The sequence below is a fragment of the Ambystoma mexicanum genome, chromosome 3q (genome assembly GCF_040938575.1).
Source record: "Ambystoma mexicanum isolate Mex_15411 chromosome 3q, UKY_AmexF1_1, whole genome shotgun sequence".
Classification (NCBI taxonomy): domain Eukaryota; kingdom Metazoa; phylum Chordata; class Amphibia; order Caudata; family Ambystomatidae; genus Ambystoma; species Ambystoma mexicanum.
In genome coordinates, this window is record NC_090926.1 from 1,075,091,573 (window position 1) to 1,075,113,818 (window position 22,246).

Genomic DNA, 22,246 nt, shown 5'->3' on the forward strand with positions numbered 1-22,246 from the left:
CAGCAATACCCCCCCCCCTCCACGCAAAATTTGGTCACCCTGAACCGGACCCAGCCTGCTGAAGAGCAAGAGGTCCCCAGCAATCACCCAAGGTCCCCCCCGGACCACCACCTCCTGGGGCGCCCCGGCCCATACGCCCACCCAGTGACCTGAATCACCACGGGGCAACGGCTACCCCTGCCAGCTTCTCTTCCACGCTCAAATACACCTTAACAGCTGGCGACGGAGGCCTACGATCTGCGGCCCCAACGATTCTCTGAACTCTACAGGACCAGATTGGGGAAGGAGCTTGGAGCGTTTTTCACCCCTGGAGTCGCCTCCCGCACTCCTGGTCCCCTCTGTAACTCGTCCGACTGCAACCGCTCAGCACAACCACCATGCCCAGGCAAACAAAGGTTAGCAAGGGCACGGATATATCCACCATGTTCGTTGCACCAGATAAAAATAAGAAACAGGATCCCCCTAAACTTACCCCACAGAAGCCACAAGAGGATAGGGGAGCCCTCGCTACTAAAGGGGACGTAGTAGCCTTCATGGCGGACATTAAGGCAGAGTTCTGCTCGTGCCTCTCAGAAATTACCACCAAAGTGGAGCAGACAGACCAGAGGGTTACAGAAGTCGAGCAGAGGCTCGGAGAAATCGAAGACCATACTCGGGACCATACCACCACTCTAGGGGAAATGCAGAGATCCATTGATACCTTGCAACACAAATGCGAGATCCTAGAGTTTAAACACGAAGACCTTGAAAACAGGGCACGTCGCAACAACCTCCGCACCCGGGGCGTCCCAACCACCGTCCCCGACAACAAGCTGACAGACTACGTGGGGAGCATCTTTGAGGCCCTACTCCCAGACCTAGATAAATCTCAGCTCTTGCTAGACCGGACCCACAGGCTACGTCCGCGCCGGGGGGGTGGATTCAGACCCCTCCAGATGTTATTACCAGGGTCCACTTCTTCACAACCAAAGAGGCAATATCGGCGATCAGCCGTCAAGGGGAGGAGATCACTTTCCAGAGCACTCCACTTCAGATTTACCAGGACCTCTCACCACTCATGCTTCAGAAAAGGAGAGCACTCCGACCCCTGGCACTATTCCTCCAGGACCAGCAGGTCCGCTACAGATGGTTGTTCCCGACGGCCATACAGTTCACATACAAGGGCACCCTACGCCGGATTAGCCACCTGGAGGACGCAGAGAAAATCATGCACCCAACCTCGCTCCGAGAGCTCTCCATGCCGAACTGGGAGGGGGCTGGGGACTCTGAGCCGCTCCCCTCCCCAAAGCCCAAACGATCGGCATGGTCGACAACACAGCGAAACAACAGAAGGAGATGATCAGAGGCACTCCCGCGTCCCCAGGTTCCAACATCATTTTAGCCTGGACTCACTTGGCCTCACTTAAATTAGGATCTGCCACCTTACTCCTGAACTGATGAGCCTCGAAGACGAAGGCGGCGGGCCATACGCAGGGCTCATACCCACTCCAAGGATACTTTCCAACTCTGGTTCCTTGGAAACCCACAGTACACAATACTTGATGGGACAGTTGGCCCTGCTGGCCAAGGGTACGTCCGTACTCACAATGTCGGCCTACCCGCCAGTTAAAGTTGCGGCCCCCCGTTGGGGTTCCGCTTTAAAACCTCAAGTGCAGGATGATATTCTAGGGATTCACAGCGGAAATGGCAGTTGAATCACCAGCTCACGGCTCCCCCCCCAACCCAAGTAACGGAGAGTGAAATGACATCGGACCACCAAACCCTGAGGCTCCTCTCCCTAAATGTTAATGGACTGAACTCTCCTAACAAGCGAAAAGCAATCCTACTAAAGCTCCAGGACGAGGATGCTGCGGTAGCCATGCTCCAAGAGACTCATCTGCTGCCGGCAGATGTTACTCGGCTTCGCTCTCGGCTATTCCCGCTTCAATTTTTCGCCTCCGGAACAAGCAAAAAGGGAGGCACTGCGATCCTTTTTAGGAAAGACTTGAACCCACAAGTTTTGGAAACGAAAACATGCCCAGTAGGCAGATTTACAGCTGTCAAATGCCTCCTGCTAGGAGACCTTTACACCTTTATCTCGGTGTATGCCCCTAACACTGGACAATCACACTTCTATGACACCCTGGGTGCGTCTCTCGCCCACTTCGTAGAGGGCCAAACAATAATCGCAGGGGATTTCAACGGGGTTCCCTACCCCACCAAGGACAGATCACACCCCCCGACTCCAAGCGATTTCGCCCAGACACTAAGCCTCCTCCGGCTGTTCAGGTCCTTGGAGATAGTAGACTCCTGGCGGGTGCTTCACCCCACCGAAATAGACTACTCCTTCTATTCATTCGTCCACCGAACCTTTTCAAGGATCGACCTGTTCCTGACTTCCCCGCAAACCTTGGCCTTCGTCAAAGAGGTATCCATCGGCACAAGAGCCTTATCCGATCACGCCCCAGTGATCTTGGAACTCCGGGCCCAGAACCCCAAACTCAATAGTCCACGTAAATGGTCCTTATACGACCCGATCCTTAACGATATGGCGACCAGAGACAAGATCGCCGAGGGGATAAGAAATTTCTTTGATGAGAATCCAGCCTCAGACACTTCGCTAGCGAATAATTGGGACGCCATGAAGGCAGTGATTAGGGGTACCCGGATTGCCCAGGAAGCGGCCTATCACCGGGATAGGCGACAGACTCGGATAGCTCTAGAGGATGAGCTGAGGAAGGCTGAGGCAGTCCACAGGGAAAAAGGCTGGTCTCCTAAGACGCAGCGAATCATACGCACGGCGAGGAAAAAACTAGAAGCCCACTTTGCGGAACAAACCGCACTGCTAATGGCGAAAGCCAAACAGTCATACTACGCGAAGAACAACAAGGCGAACAGATTCCTGGTGGCCAAACTAGCCAAGCGAAGACGCATTAATACGATCACCGGCCTGCGTGATCCCAATGGGGTCACACTGTACTCAGAGCCAGAAAAGCAACGTCTAGCAACAGATCACCTGACCCAAATCATGACGGCAACCCCACGGAACCTACCGCAACAGATGGAATACCTGCAGAAGGCAGCATTGCCCAGTCTCCCTGACACGAAGAGAGGCGAATTGGAGGAGCCCATTACAGGGGAGGAGGTTGAGGAGGCCATTAAATCACTCAAAACACGGGCCCCAGGCCCAGACGGCTTTTCAACCAGATTTTATAAACTATTTAGATCTCAGCGGACCCCCCCCCTAGTTACTCTGTTCAACTCCTTCAGGGAAACGGGATCAGTAACCCCATCGATGCAGGAATCAACCACCATCCTCCTTCCCAAACCAGGGAAGGATCCGAGAAGCCTGACCTCCTATAGGTCGATTGCATTTCTGAACATTGACGCAAACATATATTCAAAATTTCTGGTGAACCGCTTGAGTCGCGTCCTACCAAAGATTATCCACCCCGACCAGGCAGGCTTCATCTTACACCGGACGGCAGGTGACAACATTCGGAGAACCTTGAACCTGGTAGACCTTGCCTCCCGGAAGTCCCAGAAACGAGTCTTAATGGCACTGGACGCAGCCAAGGCATTTGATAGGGTGGATTGGACATTCATGAAACACACCCTGGGGTCCTTCGGCTTCGGGACAACATTCTAAACGATGGTTCTAGCTAACTATAACAGTCCAAGAACCTTTCTGAGAATCAACGGGCATAGCTCGGCTCCGATCCCCCTGTCCTGCGGAACCAGGCAGGGCTGCCCGCTATCACCCCTGCTCTTTGCACTCACCATGGAGCCCTTTGCCCAAAGAATTAGGCAAAACGACCAAATCAAAGGCCTACAGAGTGGCCCCATGCAACACAAAATCGCCCTATATTTGGACGACGTATTGCTTACGATCTCGGAGGCCCATTCGTCCCTGAAATATGTGCTACGAGAAATAGCCAGCTATGGTGAGGTCTCAGGCTTTACAGTAAACTTTGACAAATCATTGGCTTTAAGCATCAGCCTCACTCCGACAGAGCGGGAGCCACTGGCCAAGATGTGCCCGATAACATGGGAAAAAAGGGCCATCCCGTACTTAGGGGTCCACATCCCAACTGATCCAAGAAACACGTATAAAGCTAATCTCCCCCGGTTGTTTAAAGAACTGGAAGGAGACCTAAAACGTTGGGCGACCCAAGAGATTTCACCGCTGGGGCGCATCACAGCCTGTAAGATGAACCTCCTTCCGAGGTTCCTATACGCCTGCGCCTCCCTCCCAGTAGCGATTCCCGCACCAACTCTTCGCCATATCCAGAGAAAGATGCTGAAATTTATCTGGAAAGGTAAGAGAGCGAGAATCCCCCTCAGAACTCTGCTAGGGGGTTCCAGACTGGGAGGGTTGGGGGTCCCAGACCTGCAGCCCTACAGAGTGGCGGCTCAACTAGCGCAGGTCCAGGCGTGGCAAACTATTACAAACCGCCCTAAATGGGTAGAACTGGAACAATCGCAAGTACCCCTACCCTTACGATTTTTGCCGCACATCCCACCCCCCTCAGAGCACACTGGGGAGACCTCCTCCTATCAACCAAGCATACCCTAAGCTCCTGGGACTGGGCGCTGAAGCGAAAGGGAGTATCAAGAGGCCTAAGCCCACGATCCCCGGTCTTCCATAATCCGGCATTCTCACCTGGAGTGCACCCTCGCAACTTTCAGAACTGGATAAAGGGTGGGCTGGAGACTATAGACCAGCTATATATGGGAGAGATCCCCCCTCACATTTGAGCAATGTAAGGAAAAGTTCCAACTCCAGGAGAGGGACAGATTCACCTATATCCAACTACGTCACTGGTGCTCACACCCCCAAACTTTGCAAGCAGTGACACGCCCTCCCACCGCCCTGGAACTCACACTTGGAGATCTTCCAGCTCGTGGCAGAGTATCCACCCTATATAGGCGCTTCTTAAGCGACTTCCTGGTCACAAGAACCCGCTGCATGGCCCAATGGGAAGCGGATCTAGGTCACCTAATAGAGGATCAAACCTGGGTAGACATATGGACCAGAACACACACCTCATCCACCTGCATTACCAACAGGGAATGTGCGTGCAAGATCATGCTACGGTGGTATTACCCGCCCCTTAGACTCCACCATATAAATCCACAACTGGACCATTCCTGTTGGAGAGGATGTGGCCATCCAGGCTCCTTCTTCCATATGTGGTGGGCCTGCCCAAATATCCAGCAATTTTGGAAGACATGCTTGGGGACCATCACACAAATTACCGGAACGGCGATCCCACTGGAACCAGAGCCAGTCTTGCTGGGAGCTCCGATCCCCGCAATCTACCCGCGCTCCGGGACCAGATCGAAACTACTGACGCACTGTCTGCTAGCGGGGAAAACGGTGTTGGCCCGCTCTTGGAAATCCCCAGAAGGCCCTCACATGGCCCAATGGTGGACTAAACTTTGGGATATTTTGATTGCGGAGAAGGTGACGGCAGCGCAGGCGGGAACTCTCCACCGATTCCAGAATATTTGGGCTCCAGTGCTTGAATATGACCAGCGCTTCCCTGCCCTAACCTACAAACCCACCAGGGTTCGATGGATCCTGAAGGACCAAGAGTCCCCTGAGGGAGACACATAGACGCTGAGGTGCAAAATGGGCAATCTAGGAGGGAAGATTCTGCCTCCGAGGACCAAGGGGAAGGGGCGACGGGGGGCGGGGGGAAGATCTACCATGGGGGGGGAAAGGACTGGGGATCAACATGCCTAAATAATTGTTGCTTACAATGTTTTGTAAATATCAACATGCCTTGATTTAAAATAAACACATTTTTAAAAAAATTAAAAAAAAGATAATGCATCTACATTTTTAATTATGATTACAGGTTATCAAAGATTAATAGTAAACCAAAAGAATTAAAAAAGTAATTTACTATGCAATTAATGCATATGCCTTATCCAATTCAAGTAACTGAATGAAATGTTAGGTGCAAAAGAGCACTTGTAATAGTGTATACAAGTTTAAAAGATGCAACATTGCCATGAAGTGCATTTTGCCGCTCTATGCTGAGAAGAGCCATCATCCCACCCTACCAGACCTCCATATGCAATTGGGAGTCACAAAACCAACAGCTTCAAACGCAGTCCATCTGAGAGAGCACTTTACAAATCACATGTTATGCTCCTTCAAAACTGACTGCAGCCACTTAACTTAAAATCAGAGTCCCTTACAATAGGACTCCTGAAATCATCACGGAGGAGCCTTTCTATTGGACAGATAACGCACTTACCGCCGAGTCCTGGCAAACCAGAAGCCTAGTGCATCAAGCATCATCACTACTCCACAATCCAGCATCGTTTCTGTGTTGTTGGTGCACCATGGATCGCATATGCTGCACTGTTTCTACACAATGCCATCCGCTGTCAGAATCTGGAAATCCAACATCCTGAAGGTGTCTGTGTTGTTGTTGTTGCAACATGGATGTGCCCCGTGCCGGAAGGGTTTCTCCACAGTGACATCAAGGGGCACCATCTAGAAATCCACCATCTTGTAAGTTTCTATGTTTTGGTGCACCACGGATGGAGTATTTTCTCCACAATTGCATAAGCAGCATCCTGGATGTTTCTGCTTAGTTGGCGCCTCATTGATCCACAACATTCTGGCATGTCTTCTCCACAATGCCATCATCAGTCACCAACTAGGAATACCCGAACATGCAGGTTCTCTGCTGTTAGTGCACTGTGGATGCACAATATGTTTGCATGGTTTTTCCCTAAAGTGAACAGCAACCACAACCCAGAAATCCGCCATCCTGCAGATGTCTCCGCCAATCCGGAAATGCACCGTCCTGCAGATGTCTCCGCCATCCGGAAATGCACCATCCTACAGATGTCTCGGTTGTAGGTGCAGCATGAATGCCCCATATGCTGTGGAGCTTTCTTTACAATGCCATCAGCAATCACCATCAGCAATCACCATCCGGAAATCCACCATCCTGCAGTTGTCTCCACCATCCGGAAATCCACCATCCGATGTCTGGGTTGTAGGTGCGCATGAATGGCCCGTGTGCTGTGAAGTTTTCTTTACAATGTCATCAGCAATCACCATCCAGAAATCCACCATCCTGCAGTTGTCTCCACCTTCCGGAAATCCACCATCCTGCAGATGTCTCCGCCATCCGGAAATCCACCATCGTGCAGATATCTTCACCATCTGGAAATCCACCATCCTGCAGATGTCTCCACCATCCGGAAATCCACCATCCTGCAGATGTCTCTACCATCCGGAAATCCGACATCCTGCAAATGTCTCCACCATCCGGAAATCCACCATCCTGCAGATGTCGCCACAATCCATAAATCCACCATCCGATGTCTGGGTTATAGGTTGTAGGTGCAGCATGAATGCTGTGTGCTGTGAATCTTTCTCTACAATGCAATCAGCAATCACCATCAGGAAATCCACCATCCTGCAGTTGTCTCCACTATCCGGAAATCCACCATCCTGCAGATGTCGCCACCACCCGGAAATCCACCATCCTGCAGTTGTCTCCACTATCTGGAAATCCACCATCCTGCAGTTGTCTCCACTATCCGGAAATCCACCATCCTGCAGTTGTCTCCACTATCCGGAAATCCACCATCCTGCAGATGTCGCCACCACCCGGAAATCCACCATCCTGCAGTTGTCTGTGTTGTTGATGCACCACATGCTGAGAGGCTTTCTCCGCCAAGCCATCAGCAGTCACATGCAGGTGTGTGTTCTTGGTGCACCATTGAGCCCCAAATGCTGGGATATTTTCTACAAATGCCATAGCGATTCACCATCTGGCAATCCATCACCTGTAAAGGTGCCTGCAGAGATATCCATCAAACCTTTTCAGATATTTATGGGCAGGATTCTAAGCAGTGTTTACTACTAAATTGCTCGTAATGTTTCTAAAATCGTGCAGTATATGCCATTTGTTGCAGGGTTTCCAAACTGAGATTTTCATTACAAGAATTCACCTAACGGGCTTGATGAGCTGGGTTTGGGGGGATGGCTTACGCACAACGCAGTCGCTTTGGCAGTAGGACAATGGCATGTGGCATGTGTTGCTATCCCAGTGGGGGATGACTCAGCCCTTCAACAACTTCCCCACTCTTTCATACTTTTAGTACCATGAGCAGGTAATAAATGTGAAATCAATTACACCTCTTAGAAGCTGGAGGATTCCGGCATTAAACGATTTATAAATCACAACATTAGTATTCTTCACTTACAGACACAGCCGCAGGCTCAAGGCATCGCTCACATTGATGCAGTCCTGGATGACCAGTGCATACCTGAAGCTCAAACCTTCAGGGACCCAATTCCTACTGCCGAACAACAACACTGAACACCCTGGCATCCAGACATTACTCTCTGCTATGAACCTCAAGGGCTTCACACGCCAGCTGGCCACCTCTACCAGGTCTCTTCAGTTCGACATCGACAGACACCTCTCCTTCAAGCAGGACAAAGCTAGAAAGACACAAACTGCTTAGGTCCAACTTGCCTCCTGTGGAACATCAAGTTGTTTTATCCCAGAAAACAGCTTAAGATCTGCTGTCCAAGTCTTGACTCTCTCCTATTTGGATGGTGTCCTATGTGCTGCAGCACGATTCATCAAAGGACTCTGCAAATTCAATCACATCACCCTGACCCTCATCGAACTGCACTGGCTCCCGCTGCAAGTCTGCATCATTTTCAAATCCTGCTGCATCATCTACAAGGCTGTCGCCCTGAAGTCCCCAAGCTTCCTCACTGAGAAACTCAGCATCTCTGGGGGCCTACGATCCACCAGAAGTAAGGACATGTGAAGACTTGAACTCTGCTGGTGCAAGATGGAAAGAACCGGAAGACAGGCCTTCTCCGTCTATGCCCCCAGACTTTGGAACCCCTCACCTTCAACAGCAGACTCTATCCTTCACTTCTACATTTCAGGAAGGAGCTCAAGACCCTCCTGTTCGGGCTCCTCCCTGACACCTAGGTCCACACGCCCTCCACTCCCCACATAACTTGAGACTAGGTGCTCGGCACCCCCTTGATGCCAATTGCCAGTTGTTACCTCCCTGCTCACTTGCATCTCTGCTTCCCTTGGTGTGTTCTTCCCCACTATGAGTTGTAAAGTTCTGCATTGCCCCCCAGTGCTAGATCTGTGCTAAAAGAAATACCCTAACGATCATAACAATAAAAATAACAATAATTGTAGTCTTTAACTACTCAGAACTATTTGGTATGCTTTTGTGATTTACCTGCTTCTGTTGATCTTATATTCTTGTTTTCGATTGTCACCATAAAACTATACTACATCTAACTTTTTTACACCTGATTTATCGCACCGATTCCTAGTTTTCCGTCATTTTATCTAATTCTATAGCTTGTGTTTTCTACTCTTTTGAAAAGAAGCCTTGTGCTGAACCCCAGTACCATAAAGTACACAGGTTGATGCCTACAGACCCTTCAAGCTTCAATGGATAAATAGAGCCTCTGGGTTTTGCACTCTCCTTTCTCCTCCTTCTGGGTTGGGCACTCAACATGGGTCTATACCATTGGTCTGTAATTGAGAGAGAGCTATGAATGGCTCAATTTCCTGAGATCACCTGGGTCTCTGGACTCAGGGGGCCTGGCCAAACCTGTAACTGACATGTCCGCAACCTTACAAGGCACTCTCTACATAGTCCTTCCCTCCGGCGATGCCTGCTCTGAATCCTGGTGTCCTGTTTCCCCAGCATGTGATTTAAAAGCAAGGGAAGCTCTTGGTATATTTGTTCAATTCTTTGTGTGTACATTAACTGTGAGGGTGCGCACAACATTTTATCTTTTGCAAGAGAACGCTCCGTTAGGAGAGAACGCTTTGATATGTGGGAGAATCTGCGGTTAGGAATCTGTGAGCTTTTGACATTGCACCCGCAGGGTTCACTGGTTCACATTGTGCGTCTTGAAACCTTTTCTTATAATGTCAAACTTAGTACATTTTTGGAAGGAGTTTGCAAAGAGTCAAGGCTTTTAGAAGTAGCCAGACCCAACTGGTTGGTAGAGTGGGGAGGTGCAGAGCCCCGCAATGGTCCCTGTGATTTTCTACTGCCATATGATGGGGAACAATGGAGGGTGACCAGGCGACGAAGAAGATCACCAAGTTAAAGGTCCTCCCGAGCCTCAATCTTTGGGGAGGGGACAAGGGGGCTTATTCAAGACACAAAAGAGGAAGACCTGCCATATCATCTGGGAAATTCAATGAGTCTCCAGTGTCTTTGGTAGCTCTGATCTCGGGCTGACAGATACTAATAATGAGAGCATGCATTTGGGACCTCATTAAGAGTTTGGCGATATTACGTGTGGTAATATTTCCAAACTCTTTTGCAGTTACTGCATGCATGCACCGGGAAGGGTTACGCAGGATTCAGAGTCATACAGACCAAATGTGTTCCATAAATAAGCAGTTCTTCTCAAGCAGTTGCGTAACTAGGAATTTGGAGGTGCACCAAAAGTGGAGCTAATTGCGTTTTACGCCACTTATTTACCATACTGCGAAGCTCTTAGGGAGGCTGGAAGTGTCATCCCACCACATCACCCTCTAAACCCACATTCAGTGTGATATGCCTGCTGGAGGTAGTACGCAAGTCCATAAAGTACAACACGCAAAGTAAGTACATTTAATGCTGGATATTCACATGAAACGGAAAAGCATTATTGCGGCGATGGCCCCGGCATGATGTTAGTGGTGTGGGGCTGGTAAAAGAGACTCAAAAGCACAACTCAGTGTCCACCTTGACAGGTGTGGACTGAAACTCTTGTATGGGTCAACATATTTTACAAAGACTGAGTGATTTCCCCTCAAGCACGATCAATGTGTGGCAATACCTGCAGCAGAGCATGGGGGGCGATTTCCACGGCCACGGCGTTGTCTGGGATCTGCACCAAGCCCTCCTGGAAAAGCACCGGGCTCACCAGGTTGTTGACGTGATACTCGGCCGACGAGTACTGAGCAAGCTCACTGTCCCTCTGCGACTCTGGGATAGAGGTGCTCACCCAACGTGGTGAGCGTGGCTTCGGATTAGGGATAACCTGGAACACAAGACATACAAACTCAATAAACCCAACTTCCCTGCGTCTCACCTGTGCGCAGAGCCAATCATTGTGGATGCCCCCGGTGTCACACGAGGTTGGTGTTACCCTATAAATCCTGCGCAACCAGAGACAGAGTTTTTGCTGCTTCCGCTCCTGCATACAAGGGATTGAGCGCAGTTTTGCTGTGTATCACCGTCACACCAGGGGTAGATTGGTGCATTGGCTGCAGACAGGGAGTAGCGAGTGATGTTGATCCGTTTCACATGCACGTGGGTGGTAGGGAGTGGTTTTATTGTGTACCAAATGCACAGCTGGATGAAGAGTGTGGTGTTGCCCAGTATCTCCTGCAGAGGGTACAATGTGGTATTTTGTTCAGTAAGCAGACACCTATGGTGTTGTCTTGTCCCTTCTGCACAGCATGGACTACAGTGCGGTGTTGCCCTGTTTCACCTGCACAACGGGGCAGTGGGTGGGAGTGTTTAAAGGGGTGTGTGTGGCCACTGGATGCCTCCTGCATGGATCTCTTGGGAGTCCAGATGCTGCTGACTTGCAAAGGCTGTCTGTCGTGTTGACACACCATGTTCGTCCCTTTACCCACAGGCTTCCAGGCATGGGTGCACATCTCAAACTGAGCTGAAATCTAGAAACAACCCCCCCTAAAATGCTGATGCAGCTTATATTGTGGTTCTATTCCCCCTCTGCCCAGCCACCAAAGCACCAGTTAAGGAAGTACCATTCACTGTAGACACTGAAGGCCACGTCAAAGCCCTGGAGTGTGCCATTAACCCCTTAACTGCCCCGGCTATTATGCAACTCTATGCAAAAAGGACCAGCATACTCGTCCTTGGCACTATTGGGCCGGATGCTCGATGTTCAAGTCCTAGCCATTCTTTGGTCAGTCAGTCTCCTCATCCTGCCTTGTATTTCCACCTTAATGCCAACCTCTACCTTCCTGTGCTGCAAGCCACCCACTGTGGTGGGGCTCAGTCTGGCAGTCCGAGGCCCACGGGAGCTCGTGCCATCTGAGCAGACCTGCCCGAGCATATGTCTAAAGTGAGTGTGAGTAGGGAGGTCATTGGAGAGTTCAGAGGTACTGCACATTTAGCTTAAGGGAAACAGGGACATTTGCTTGCGTCCCGCTGGGCAGTGGCCAAGCCATGCTTACCTTTTTCAGGGCACTGAGCAGGGTGGGCGCGATGGATGCCATGTAGTAGGAGTGAAAGGCCACGCCTGCACTTAACACCTCCTTGGCAAACACTCCTTCCGATTTCAGTTTGGCCACAAACTCAGTTACCAAGGCCTGGGACGGGAATAGAAAAGTCACCAAAATTACAATCTGTTCAACCGTGCTGCTCACGTCATACTTGAGATGTCATTCATTGAGCACCAGTAACACTAGCGGAGTAGGATCCACACTCTCCTGATCACAAGTGGGGAGTAGTGGGGAATGGTCCCCGCTCCCCTGGTAACCAGTGACTTGGTAGTGACTTCTCCCTTCTCCTGAACACTGTTTCCTGCTGACATCTGGCTAATACAAGCTGTACCCCCTTCGGATCTCTAGTGCTGCTGATGAAGCCTGCCCTCCTGAGTAGTCCATCTCCAAGCCTCGAGGACCGGAAACATGTTGGATTTTAAGGATACCCCACATTAATATTAATGAGATAAATGTACATACCATGATTCTAAATTCATGCACATGATTTCTCATGACTATTACTGAGGGATATCCTGAAAACCCATCAGGATTCTGGCCCCGAGGCCTGGAGTGGGGGAACAGCCCTGCTGTACTCCATCCCGATCAGTAGTGACCACATGGGGAATGCTACACGCCTCACTGATCATTAGTGATGCCGATAAAGCCTGTAGTCCATCACGATCAGTACATATGGTGAATGCTGTATTCTTCACTGATAATTAGTGACTGTGATGAAGCCTGTACTCCACCCTGATCAGCAGTGACCACATGGTGAACGCTGCACTATTCACTGATCAGTGACTGTGATGATGCCTGCACTCCATTGCCATCACTAGTGACCATACGGTGAATGCTGCACTCTTCACTGATCAATGACTGTGATGAAGCCTGTACTCCATGTTATCAGTAGTGACCACATGGTGGTTGCTGTTCTCTTCACTGTTCACAAGTGATCAGTGATGCAGCATTTACTCCATCCTGATCAATAGTGACCACATGGTGAATACTGCACTTATCACTGATCACTAGGGACTGTGATCAAACCTGTACTCCATTGCGATTATTAGTGACCACATGGTGAATGCTGTACTCTTCACTGATCACTATGGAGGGGTAATTAAGCCTGTACTCCATCCTGATCAGTAGTGACCACATGGTGAATACTGCGCTCTTCACTAATAACTACGGAGGGGTAATTAAGCCTGTACTCCATTCTGATCAGTAGTGACAACATGATGAATGCTGCACTCTTCGCTGATCACTAGTGACTGTGATGAAGCCTGTACTCCATTTGCGATCAGTAGTGACCACATGGTGAATACTGCACTCTTCACTAATAACTACGGAGGGGTAATTAAGCCTGTACTCCATTCTGATCAGTAGTGACAACATGGTGAATGCTGCACTCTTCGCTGATCACTAGTGACTGTGATGAAGCCTGTACTCCATTGCGATCAGTAGTGACCACATGGTGAATACTGCACTCTTCACTAATAACTACGGAGGGGTCATTAAACCTGTACTCCATTCAGACCAGTAGTGACAGCTTGGTGAATGCTGCACTCTTCGCTGATCACTAGTGACTGTGATGAAGCCTGTACTCCATTGAGATCAGTAGTGATCACATGGTAAATGCTGTACTCTTCACTGATCAGTGACTGGGATGAAGACTGTACTCCATTGTTATCAGTAGTGACCACATGGTGGTTGCTGTTCTCTTCACTGTTCACAAGTGATGGGTGATGTAGCATGTACTCGATCCTGATCAGTAGTGACCACATGGTGAATACTGCACTCTTCACTGATCACTAGTGACTGTGATGAAGCCTGTACTGCATTGCGATTAATAGTGGCCACATGGTGAATGCTGTACTCTTCACTGATCACTACAAAGGGGTAATTAAGCCTGTGCTCCATCCTGATTAGTAGTGACCACATGGTGAATGCTGTACTCTTCACTGATCACTACAGAGGGGTAATTAAGCCTGTACTCCATCAGTAGTGGCCACATGGTGAATGCTGTTCTTTTCACTGATCAATCACTACAGAGGGGTAATTAAGCCTGTACTCCATGCTGATCAGTAGTGGCCACATGGTGAATGCTGTTCTCTTCACTGATCAATCACTACAGAGGGGTAATTAAGCCTGTACTCCATTCTGATCAGTAGTGACCACATGGTGAATTCTGTACTCTTCACTGATCACTACAGAGGGGTAATTAAGCCTGTACTCCATGCTGATCCGTAGTGATCACATGGTGAATGCTGCTATCTTCCCTGATCACTAGGGAAGGGTAATTAAGCATGTGCTCCATCAGTAGTGGCCACATGGTGAATGCTGTTCTCTTCACTGATCACTAGTGTCTTGGTGGTGAATCCTGCACTCTCTGGCAAACACTAATGAAAGAATGCAACTTGCTCCCTTCCACACAGGTTTCTTCTCGGGCTCCTACGCTCAACTTCTCGAAAGGTGAACTGCACATACCCCCCCTCGCTCACCTGTGACCTGATCTTGCCCTCCTCACTATCCGCTGGCCAGGCTATCCATCCCCCTGGCTTAACAATGGCCTGCGCCTCTATGTCCAAGTAAAAGCCTTGACTTGCAAAGCATTGCCTCATTCGCTGGTGACCTGCATTCAGTATCGAGATGAACATGCCTCCTTTGCTGAGCACTGAACTGCAGCTCCCCCTGCCGGGCTGACCTACACATCCCTCCCTGCCTATGCCAGAGCTAACCTGCATATGTTCCTAGAGCATGTGGTCTTCCCATACTCACCTGAGGCCCAGAAATGGTGACGGTGTCCTCTGAGTTGTGGCATGCTGGGACCACACCCTGGGGACACTGCTGTTTGCATTCCTCCCATGTCAGACCTGAAGGAAGAAAAACAAGCAGCATTTGCCAGATGCCACCTCCCAGCAACCAGGCCTAAGAGGGCATGTGCCCCCCTTAAAGGAAGGTTTCTCCAAATAACTCTTGGCCCTCAAAGGTGCTAGCTGGGCAAAGTGTCCATGGCCGTGCTTTGTCTCAGAGGGGACCACAGGAGGGACAGGTGTGATCTACTGCTGGAATGTGCTATTGTGTGCAGTGGCTGGTTGCTCGCCGGGAAGCCAAGTCTCGGGAGGATAGCTCAGGGGCAACACGCTCGCCTTGGAAGCAAGACGACACGAGCAACACAGGTTCGATCCCTAGGTCCGCGCTTAGACGCCTCTGGGTATTAAGCGCTTTGTAAATAACCAAATATATATTAGACTACTGGAGGGGACAGGTCCCTACTAAATTCTGGGAATGAAGATGATTTGTGCTCTCATTGAATCATTAACCACTTCCTATTCATATCCTATTCTGCTTCATGAAGCGTCTCTGAGGGGATTTTGATGGCCGCTGATGGAGTTGAGAAATCCCTAAATCTAACCAGTGACAAATTGTTCAGGCCAGATATAATTCCTGAGCAGATTTTGTATTTGTCAAAGAAGGCCCCTATCCCTTGCCCACGCAAGAGCTCTAAATACACCTGCCAGAGGCGAGAAATGTAGATACAGAGAGTGGGATGGACCGGACATGGCCCTCAGGAGAAGATGGAGACCATTAGAGTGCCAGCTCGGAGAAGAGACTCTGCAAGTGCCGCTGCCAGGCAGAGGGATGGACCGGACGTGCCATCGGGAGAGGATGGAGACCATTATAGTGCCAGCTCGGAGAAGAGACTCTGCAAGTCCCGCTACCAGGTAGAGGGATGGACCGGACGTGGCCCTCAGGAGAGGGTGGAGACCATTATAGTGCCAGCTCGGAGAAGAGACTCTGCAAGTCCCGCTGCCAGAGAGAGGGATGGACCGGACGTGGCTCTCAGGTGAGGATGGAGAGCATTATAGTGCCAGCTCGGAGAAGAGACTCTGCAAGTGCCGCTGCCAGGCATAGGGATGGACCAGACGTGGCCCTCAGGAGAGGATGGAGACCATTATAGTGCCAGCTCGGAGAAGAGACTCTGCAAGTCCCGCTACCAGGGAGAGGGATGGACCGGACGTGGCCCTCAGGAGAGGATGGAGACCATTATAGTGCCAGCTCGGAGAAGAGACTCTGCAAGTCCCGCTGCCCGAGAGAGGGATGGACCGGACGTGGCCCTCAGGAGAGGATGGAGAGCATTATAGTGCGAGCTCGGAGAAGAGACTCTGCAAGTGCTGCTGCCAGGCAGAGGGATGGACCGGACGTGGCCCTCAGGAGAGGATGGAGACCATTATAGTGCCAGCTCGGAGAAGAGACTCTGCACGTCCCGATACCAGCGAGAGGGATGGACCGGACATGGCCCTCAGGAGAGGATGGAGACCATTATAGTGCCAGCTCGGAGAAGAGACTCTGCAAGTCCCGCTGCCAGGGAGAGGGATGGACCGGACGTGGCCCTCAGGAGAGGATGGAGACCAATATAGTGCGAGCTCGGAGAAGAGACTCTGCAAGTGGCGCTGCCAGAGAGAGGGATGGACCGGACGTGGCCCTCAGGAGAGGATGGAGACCATTATAGTGCGAGCTCAGAGAAGAGACTCCGCAAGTCCCGCTGCCAGGGAGAGGGATGGACCGGACATGACCCTCATGAGAGGATGGAGAACATTAGAGTGCGAGTGCCCTCAGGAGAGGATGGAGACCATTAGAGTGCGAGCGCGGAGAAGAGACTCTGCTTCGGGACACATACCAACAGCAGCCATGCCTCCGGGTGGAAGATCAGCTTCTTTGATGCAGCGTCCTCTCCAGTAGGCGGCAAGAATGGCCTCTTCGTGGCTCAGGGAACGGTCTGCATAGCCGCAGGCCAGCTCACCGACTGAGTGGCCAACAATGCCGTCAGGCTCCAGGTTCATCGCCCTCAGCATATCGATCTGTGCAATCTTAAAGAGAGGGCGAATCCAACATTAATAAGAAAGCATGAAAGGCAGCCTCATAGATCCACTCGGCGGACAGCTATCAATCCACAGAAGGAATCTGCGTAGCAGCATAGATCCAACACGATCCAACACATGCACTAGCAACCCTCAAAATCATCCCAGAATCCTATAGCAAATAACGCCCTCGACCAATACCAGCACAGCATACAGCAGACATCATCAACCACACAATATGCCAACCAACCAGGGAACATGCCCAATACCTGGTCAACTTACATGGCATGTATTGGGCCTCACCAATTATCACCTGAACATACAAAAGAAATTATGGAATATACCCAAACCTAAAGCCAGCCCACACAGAAACTGAACACAACACCAGCACAATGTATTAGGAAACAAGAGATGCCATTCAACACCAATCCAGCAGCAACTGAAAGCATGCATCCATCGCTCACCCCCAATAGCAACCCAGTACACAACAGAAACTAGAGACAGCCCTCATCCAATACTCAAAAAGCTAATCAATGAAACTAGTGACACAACCCAGTATTATACCATACCCAACACAAGGACAGCTAACATGGAAATCATGGACTCTGCCCATTTCCACCTCGTCATATAGCAGAAACCTGTGACTTTATCCCAAACCAACCCAACCATCACCCAACATAAACCAGGAACCCCACTCAATACCAGCAACATCTATAAACGAAATGAGAGACCCATCCAAATCCAATACAGCATTTATTTATTTATTTCTAACACAACGTAGCCCATAGGCATTCACCTGAATCCAGGGGACCTCACCCTATACCAACACAACATACAACAGAAGCACTCATCCCAGCACACAACATGAGGTAACAACTCATGCCCAATGCCTAGAGAGCTAACAATTGAAACCAGCGACACCATCCATGCCAACGAAATACAAAACTGAAAACAAAGACTCAGCGGAATGGCATGCTGTCATACAACAAGCAATAAGCATCCCACGAATTACCAACCCAACATACAGAACGACGCATGCATACTAGTCAATACCATACCAGCTGACAGCACACCTCGCGGACCCCACATATAAACACTGCTTAACATGTACTTAATGAGGCAAGCCAGGAAACCTAGGCAAAAGCAACCCATTAAGGTGATGATAATATAGCCCTGCCCCCCATTATCCTGCCCATTGGGACCCAATTCAAACCTGACCAATGTCAAAGTAAAACATGCATTATACCCATTCGTGAATAACAGAAACTACACCTCAAACCTCCCCAACAAACAGTACAAGATAAAAGGCCTTTTTGCAAAGACCCTGTGTCTGATGGCCCCCATTCGATGGCCATCCAAAATCCATCAGGTGCACCCCCATATCTCACAAAGTGCCTGACAGCCACTCCCTCAAGCTTCCAAACAGTGCGGAAGAACAGGACGTGACCCCTTGTCACATATCAGGGGTTCTCGTCAACATGGCCCGAGCCCGAATCCTTCCCAGTGACAGGCAGAGAGAAGGCAAAGACCTCGCAACGTCACTGCGATGCCAGCGGCGACCTTTCACAAGGACACTTCTGGGCAGTCAATGCTCGCCAATGGCTTCCCGCTTCGCAAGCAGCAAGTCCACACAAATAGCAACAAGTAGCAACAGGACATACCCAATGGTGCAGGGACACAAAACATGCACTTTTCAGGGCCGCCACAGACACAACTATGAATAGTTTGCGCACGTCACGGGATACCTATTAGACACATGTGTCCGAACACTGCGGCCGCCCGCTCTTGCTTCAAATAGAACAGGACAAAAGAGGCTGATCCACAGTGAAGGGAACCCCTGCAGCCTTGAGATCAGCACAAGCCATGCACGCGCTGCAAGGCCTGTATTCCACCAACTGCTGGCCACGGGGACCATCTCAGTGCCAGGCCACATGGAGTAGGCATCATCCCGGCAACAGAAATAATACCACTCTTGATGATTGCTGAAAGCAATGCCATGGAGCTATTCCGGAGCGCACGAGGACAGTTCAAAATGTGTTTCAGAGACCCCCTCCCCAGCCCGCACGCAACTGGGACCCGGCTGGCAGAGAGACCCAGAGCAAGCATATAACCTTCACACTGAATGCAAGGCTAGCAGAGAGACCCAGAGCAAGCATGCAACCTTCACAATGAGGACACTCCCTAAAATAGGTGCGCCTTCCCGGCTATCAGAGAGACCCTAAGCAAGCATGTGACCTTCACAGTGAGGGCGCTCCCTAAAATAGACGCGCCTTCCCGGCTAGCTGAGAGACCCAAAGCAGGCATGTGACCTTCACAGTGAGGACACTCCCTAAAATAGGTGCGCCTTCCCGGCTATCAGAGAGACCCTAAGCAGGCATGTGACCTTCACAGTGAGGGCACTCCCTAAAATAGGTGCGCCTTCCCGGCTATCAGAGAGACCCTAAGCAGGCATGTAACCTTCACAGTGAGGGCACTCTCTAAAATAGGTGCGCCTTCCCGGCTATCAGAGAGACCCTAAGCAAGCATGTGACCTTCACAGTAAGGACACTCCCTAAAATAGACGCGCCTTCCTGGCTAGCTGAGAGACCCAAAGCAGGCATGTGACCTTCAAAGTGAGGACACTCCCTAAAATAGGTGCGCCTTTTCGGCTATCAGAGAGACCCTAAGCAGGCATGTAACCTTCACAGTGAGGACACTCCCTAAAATAGATGCGCCTTCCTGGCTAGCTGAGAGACCCAAAGCAGGCATGTGACCTTCAAAGTGAGGACACTCCCTAAAATAGGTGCGCCTTTTCGGCTATCAGAGAGACCCTAAGCAGGCATGTAGCCTTCACAGTGAGGGCACTCCCTAAAATAGGTAAGCCTTCCCGGCTATCAGAGAGACCCTAAGCAGGCATGTAACCTTCACAGTGAGGGCACTCCCTAAAATAGGTGCGCCTTCCCGGCTATCAGAGAGACCCTAAGCAGGCATGTAACCTTCACAGTGAGGACACTCCCTAAAAAGGTAAGACTTCCCGGCTAGCAGAGAGACCCAGAGCAAGCATGTAACCTTCACAGTGAGGACACTCCCTAAAATAGGTAAGACTTCCCGGCTAGCAGAGAGACACTAAGCAAGCATGTAACCTTCACAGTGAGGGCACTCCCTAAAATAGGTAAGACTTCCCGGCTAGCAGAGAGACCCTAAGCAAGCATGTAACCTTCACAGTGAGGACACTCCCTAAAATAGGTGCGCCTTCCCGGCTAGCAGAGAGACCCTAAGCAGGCATGTAACCTTCACAGTAAGGGCACTCCCTAAAAAAGGTAAGACTTCCCGGCTAGCAGAGAGACCCTAAGCAGGCATGTAACCTTCACAGTGAGGACACTCCCTAAAATAGGTGCGCCTTCCCAGCTATCAGAGAGACCCTAAGCAGGCATGTAACCTTCACAGTGAGGACACTCCGTAAAATAGGTAAGCCTTCCCGGCTATCAAGAGACCCAGAGCAAGCATGTAACCTTCACAGTGAGGACACTCACTAAAATAGGTAAGCCTTCCCAGCTAGCCAATATACCCCAAGCAGGCATGTAACCTTCACAGTGAGGGCACTCCCTAAAATAGGTAAGCCTTCCCAGCTAGCCAATATACCCCAAGCAAGCATGTAACCTTCACAGTGAGGGCACTCACTAAAATAGGTAAGCCTTCCCAGCTAGCCAATATACCCCAAGCAAGCATGTAACCTTCACAGTGAGGGCACTCCCTAAAATAGGTAAGACTTCCCGGCTAGCAGAGAGACCCTAAGCAAGCATGTAACCTTCACAGTGAGGACACTCCCTAAAATAGGTAAGCCTTCCCGGCTAGCAGAGATACCCTAAGCAAGCATGTAACCTTCACAGTGAGGACACTCCCTTAAATAAGTAAGCCTTCCCGGCTAGCAGAGAGACCCTAAGCAAGCATGTAACCTTCACAGTGAGGACACTCCCTTAAATAAGTAAGCCTTCCTAAAGCCATCCAGTCCATGTGGAGAATCGCAAAACAAAACAAGGATTTCCCCAAAGACCACACATGGTGCTGGAGCTGCTACATGGCCAAGTAGATCCAATGGAGGAGCACATGTGCCTTGCAGAAACCCATGCAAAGGACACCGCTGTACACATCAGGGGGTGGTCAAAGCCCCCCCCAGCAACCCTGCCTTTGCCTGAACTCTTGACACTGCACATGAAACATCAGACAACCTTCAAAACTCTCCACCTGCAGAGACATCTTCACACAACATAGAGTGTCCTTGAGACCCCAGTGAACACGCAGACTCTGCTAAATACAATGCAATCCCCTCACTGACAATCTACAACGAGGCCCATTCAGACAGCAGGTAACCTGTTCTATGAGACCACTTTGCATATCAAACCGCCTTCTCAAAGACACCTTCGGGCACAGCAGATGAACGTTCCCATCTCTGGACACTGCAGGATACCGTCATCCTAATACATCTGGACGCAGAAAGGGTCACCCACACACAGCAAGAACCCTGCGTCATCATGCCGCCAGTGCGCAACGTTAGGACGCAACCCCTAGCAAATGGAAGAGGACCTAATACAGCCAGATCGTGTCCTACCTGAATCGCAGCGAGTCCAACGAAGGCATGGACAGTGTCCTCAAACGTGTTGTCATCTGCGTTGAGCAGCAGCTCGGAGACCTTCAAGCCAGTCTCCATCAATGCCTTATCCGAACGTAGGATGGACTCGCGAACTATCCCCAGCTTCATGATACTGTGGCCCATCCCCTTCCACTGCGTGCCCATCCCTGCACAAAGAGAGACAAAGTGAGACCCTCATCTTTGATGATAAAAACAAATAGATATCAAAGCCAACAAGGGGGCTTTTTCTGCATGTAGGGGATCGCCAAGAGAAGGTCTTCCGCTTGGATTGCAATGGTATGGTGCTCTAAATGCCACATAATCGATTACTAGACAGGGCACATTATGTGTCACAAGAGAAATAGAGAAGTCATAATGGATGGGAAGATGCTCTAGAAAAATATGAGTTTGTTTACATTAATATAGTTTCTTTCCTCTGTACGCTGGTCGCCCACCAACAACCCAGATGTAAACTAGTACTGTAAATCATCCACGTTCTGGGAAATGGCGATGCAGCATTTCATGCATATTTG

General features: G+C 50.3%; 1 protein-coding gene across 1 annotated transcript in view; it reads right to left on the reverse strand.

The window, feature by feature from the left end:
- FASN (fatty acid synthase) overlaps nucleotides 1-22,246 on the reverse strand; it is a 297,582-nt gene that overhangs the window by 120,975 nt on the left and 154,361 nt on the right. The window contains exons 10-14 of the mRNA XM_069655327.1: nucleotides 21,693-21,880; nucleotides 16,924-17,113; nucleotides 15,021-15,115; nucleotides 12,216-12,350; nucleotides 10,844-11,047 (exon numbers count right to left, since the gene is read on the reverse strand). Of these exons, the coding sequence (XP_069511428.1) occupies nucleotides 10,844-11,047; nucleotides 12,216-12,350; nucleotides 15,021-15,115; nucleotides 16,924-17,113; nucleotides 21,693-21,880 (812 nt within the window). The remainder of the gene's footprint in view (nucleotides 1-10,843; nucleotides 11,048-12,215; nucleotides 12,351-15,020; nucleotides 15,116-16,923; nucleotides 17,114-21,692; nucleotides 21,881-22,246) is intronic.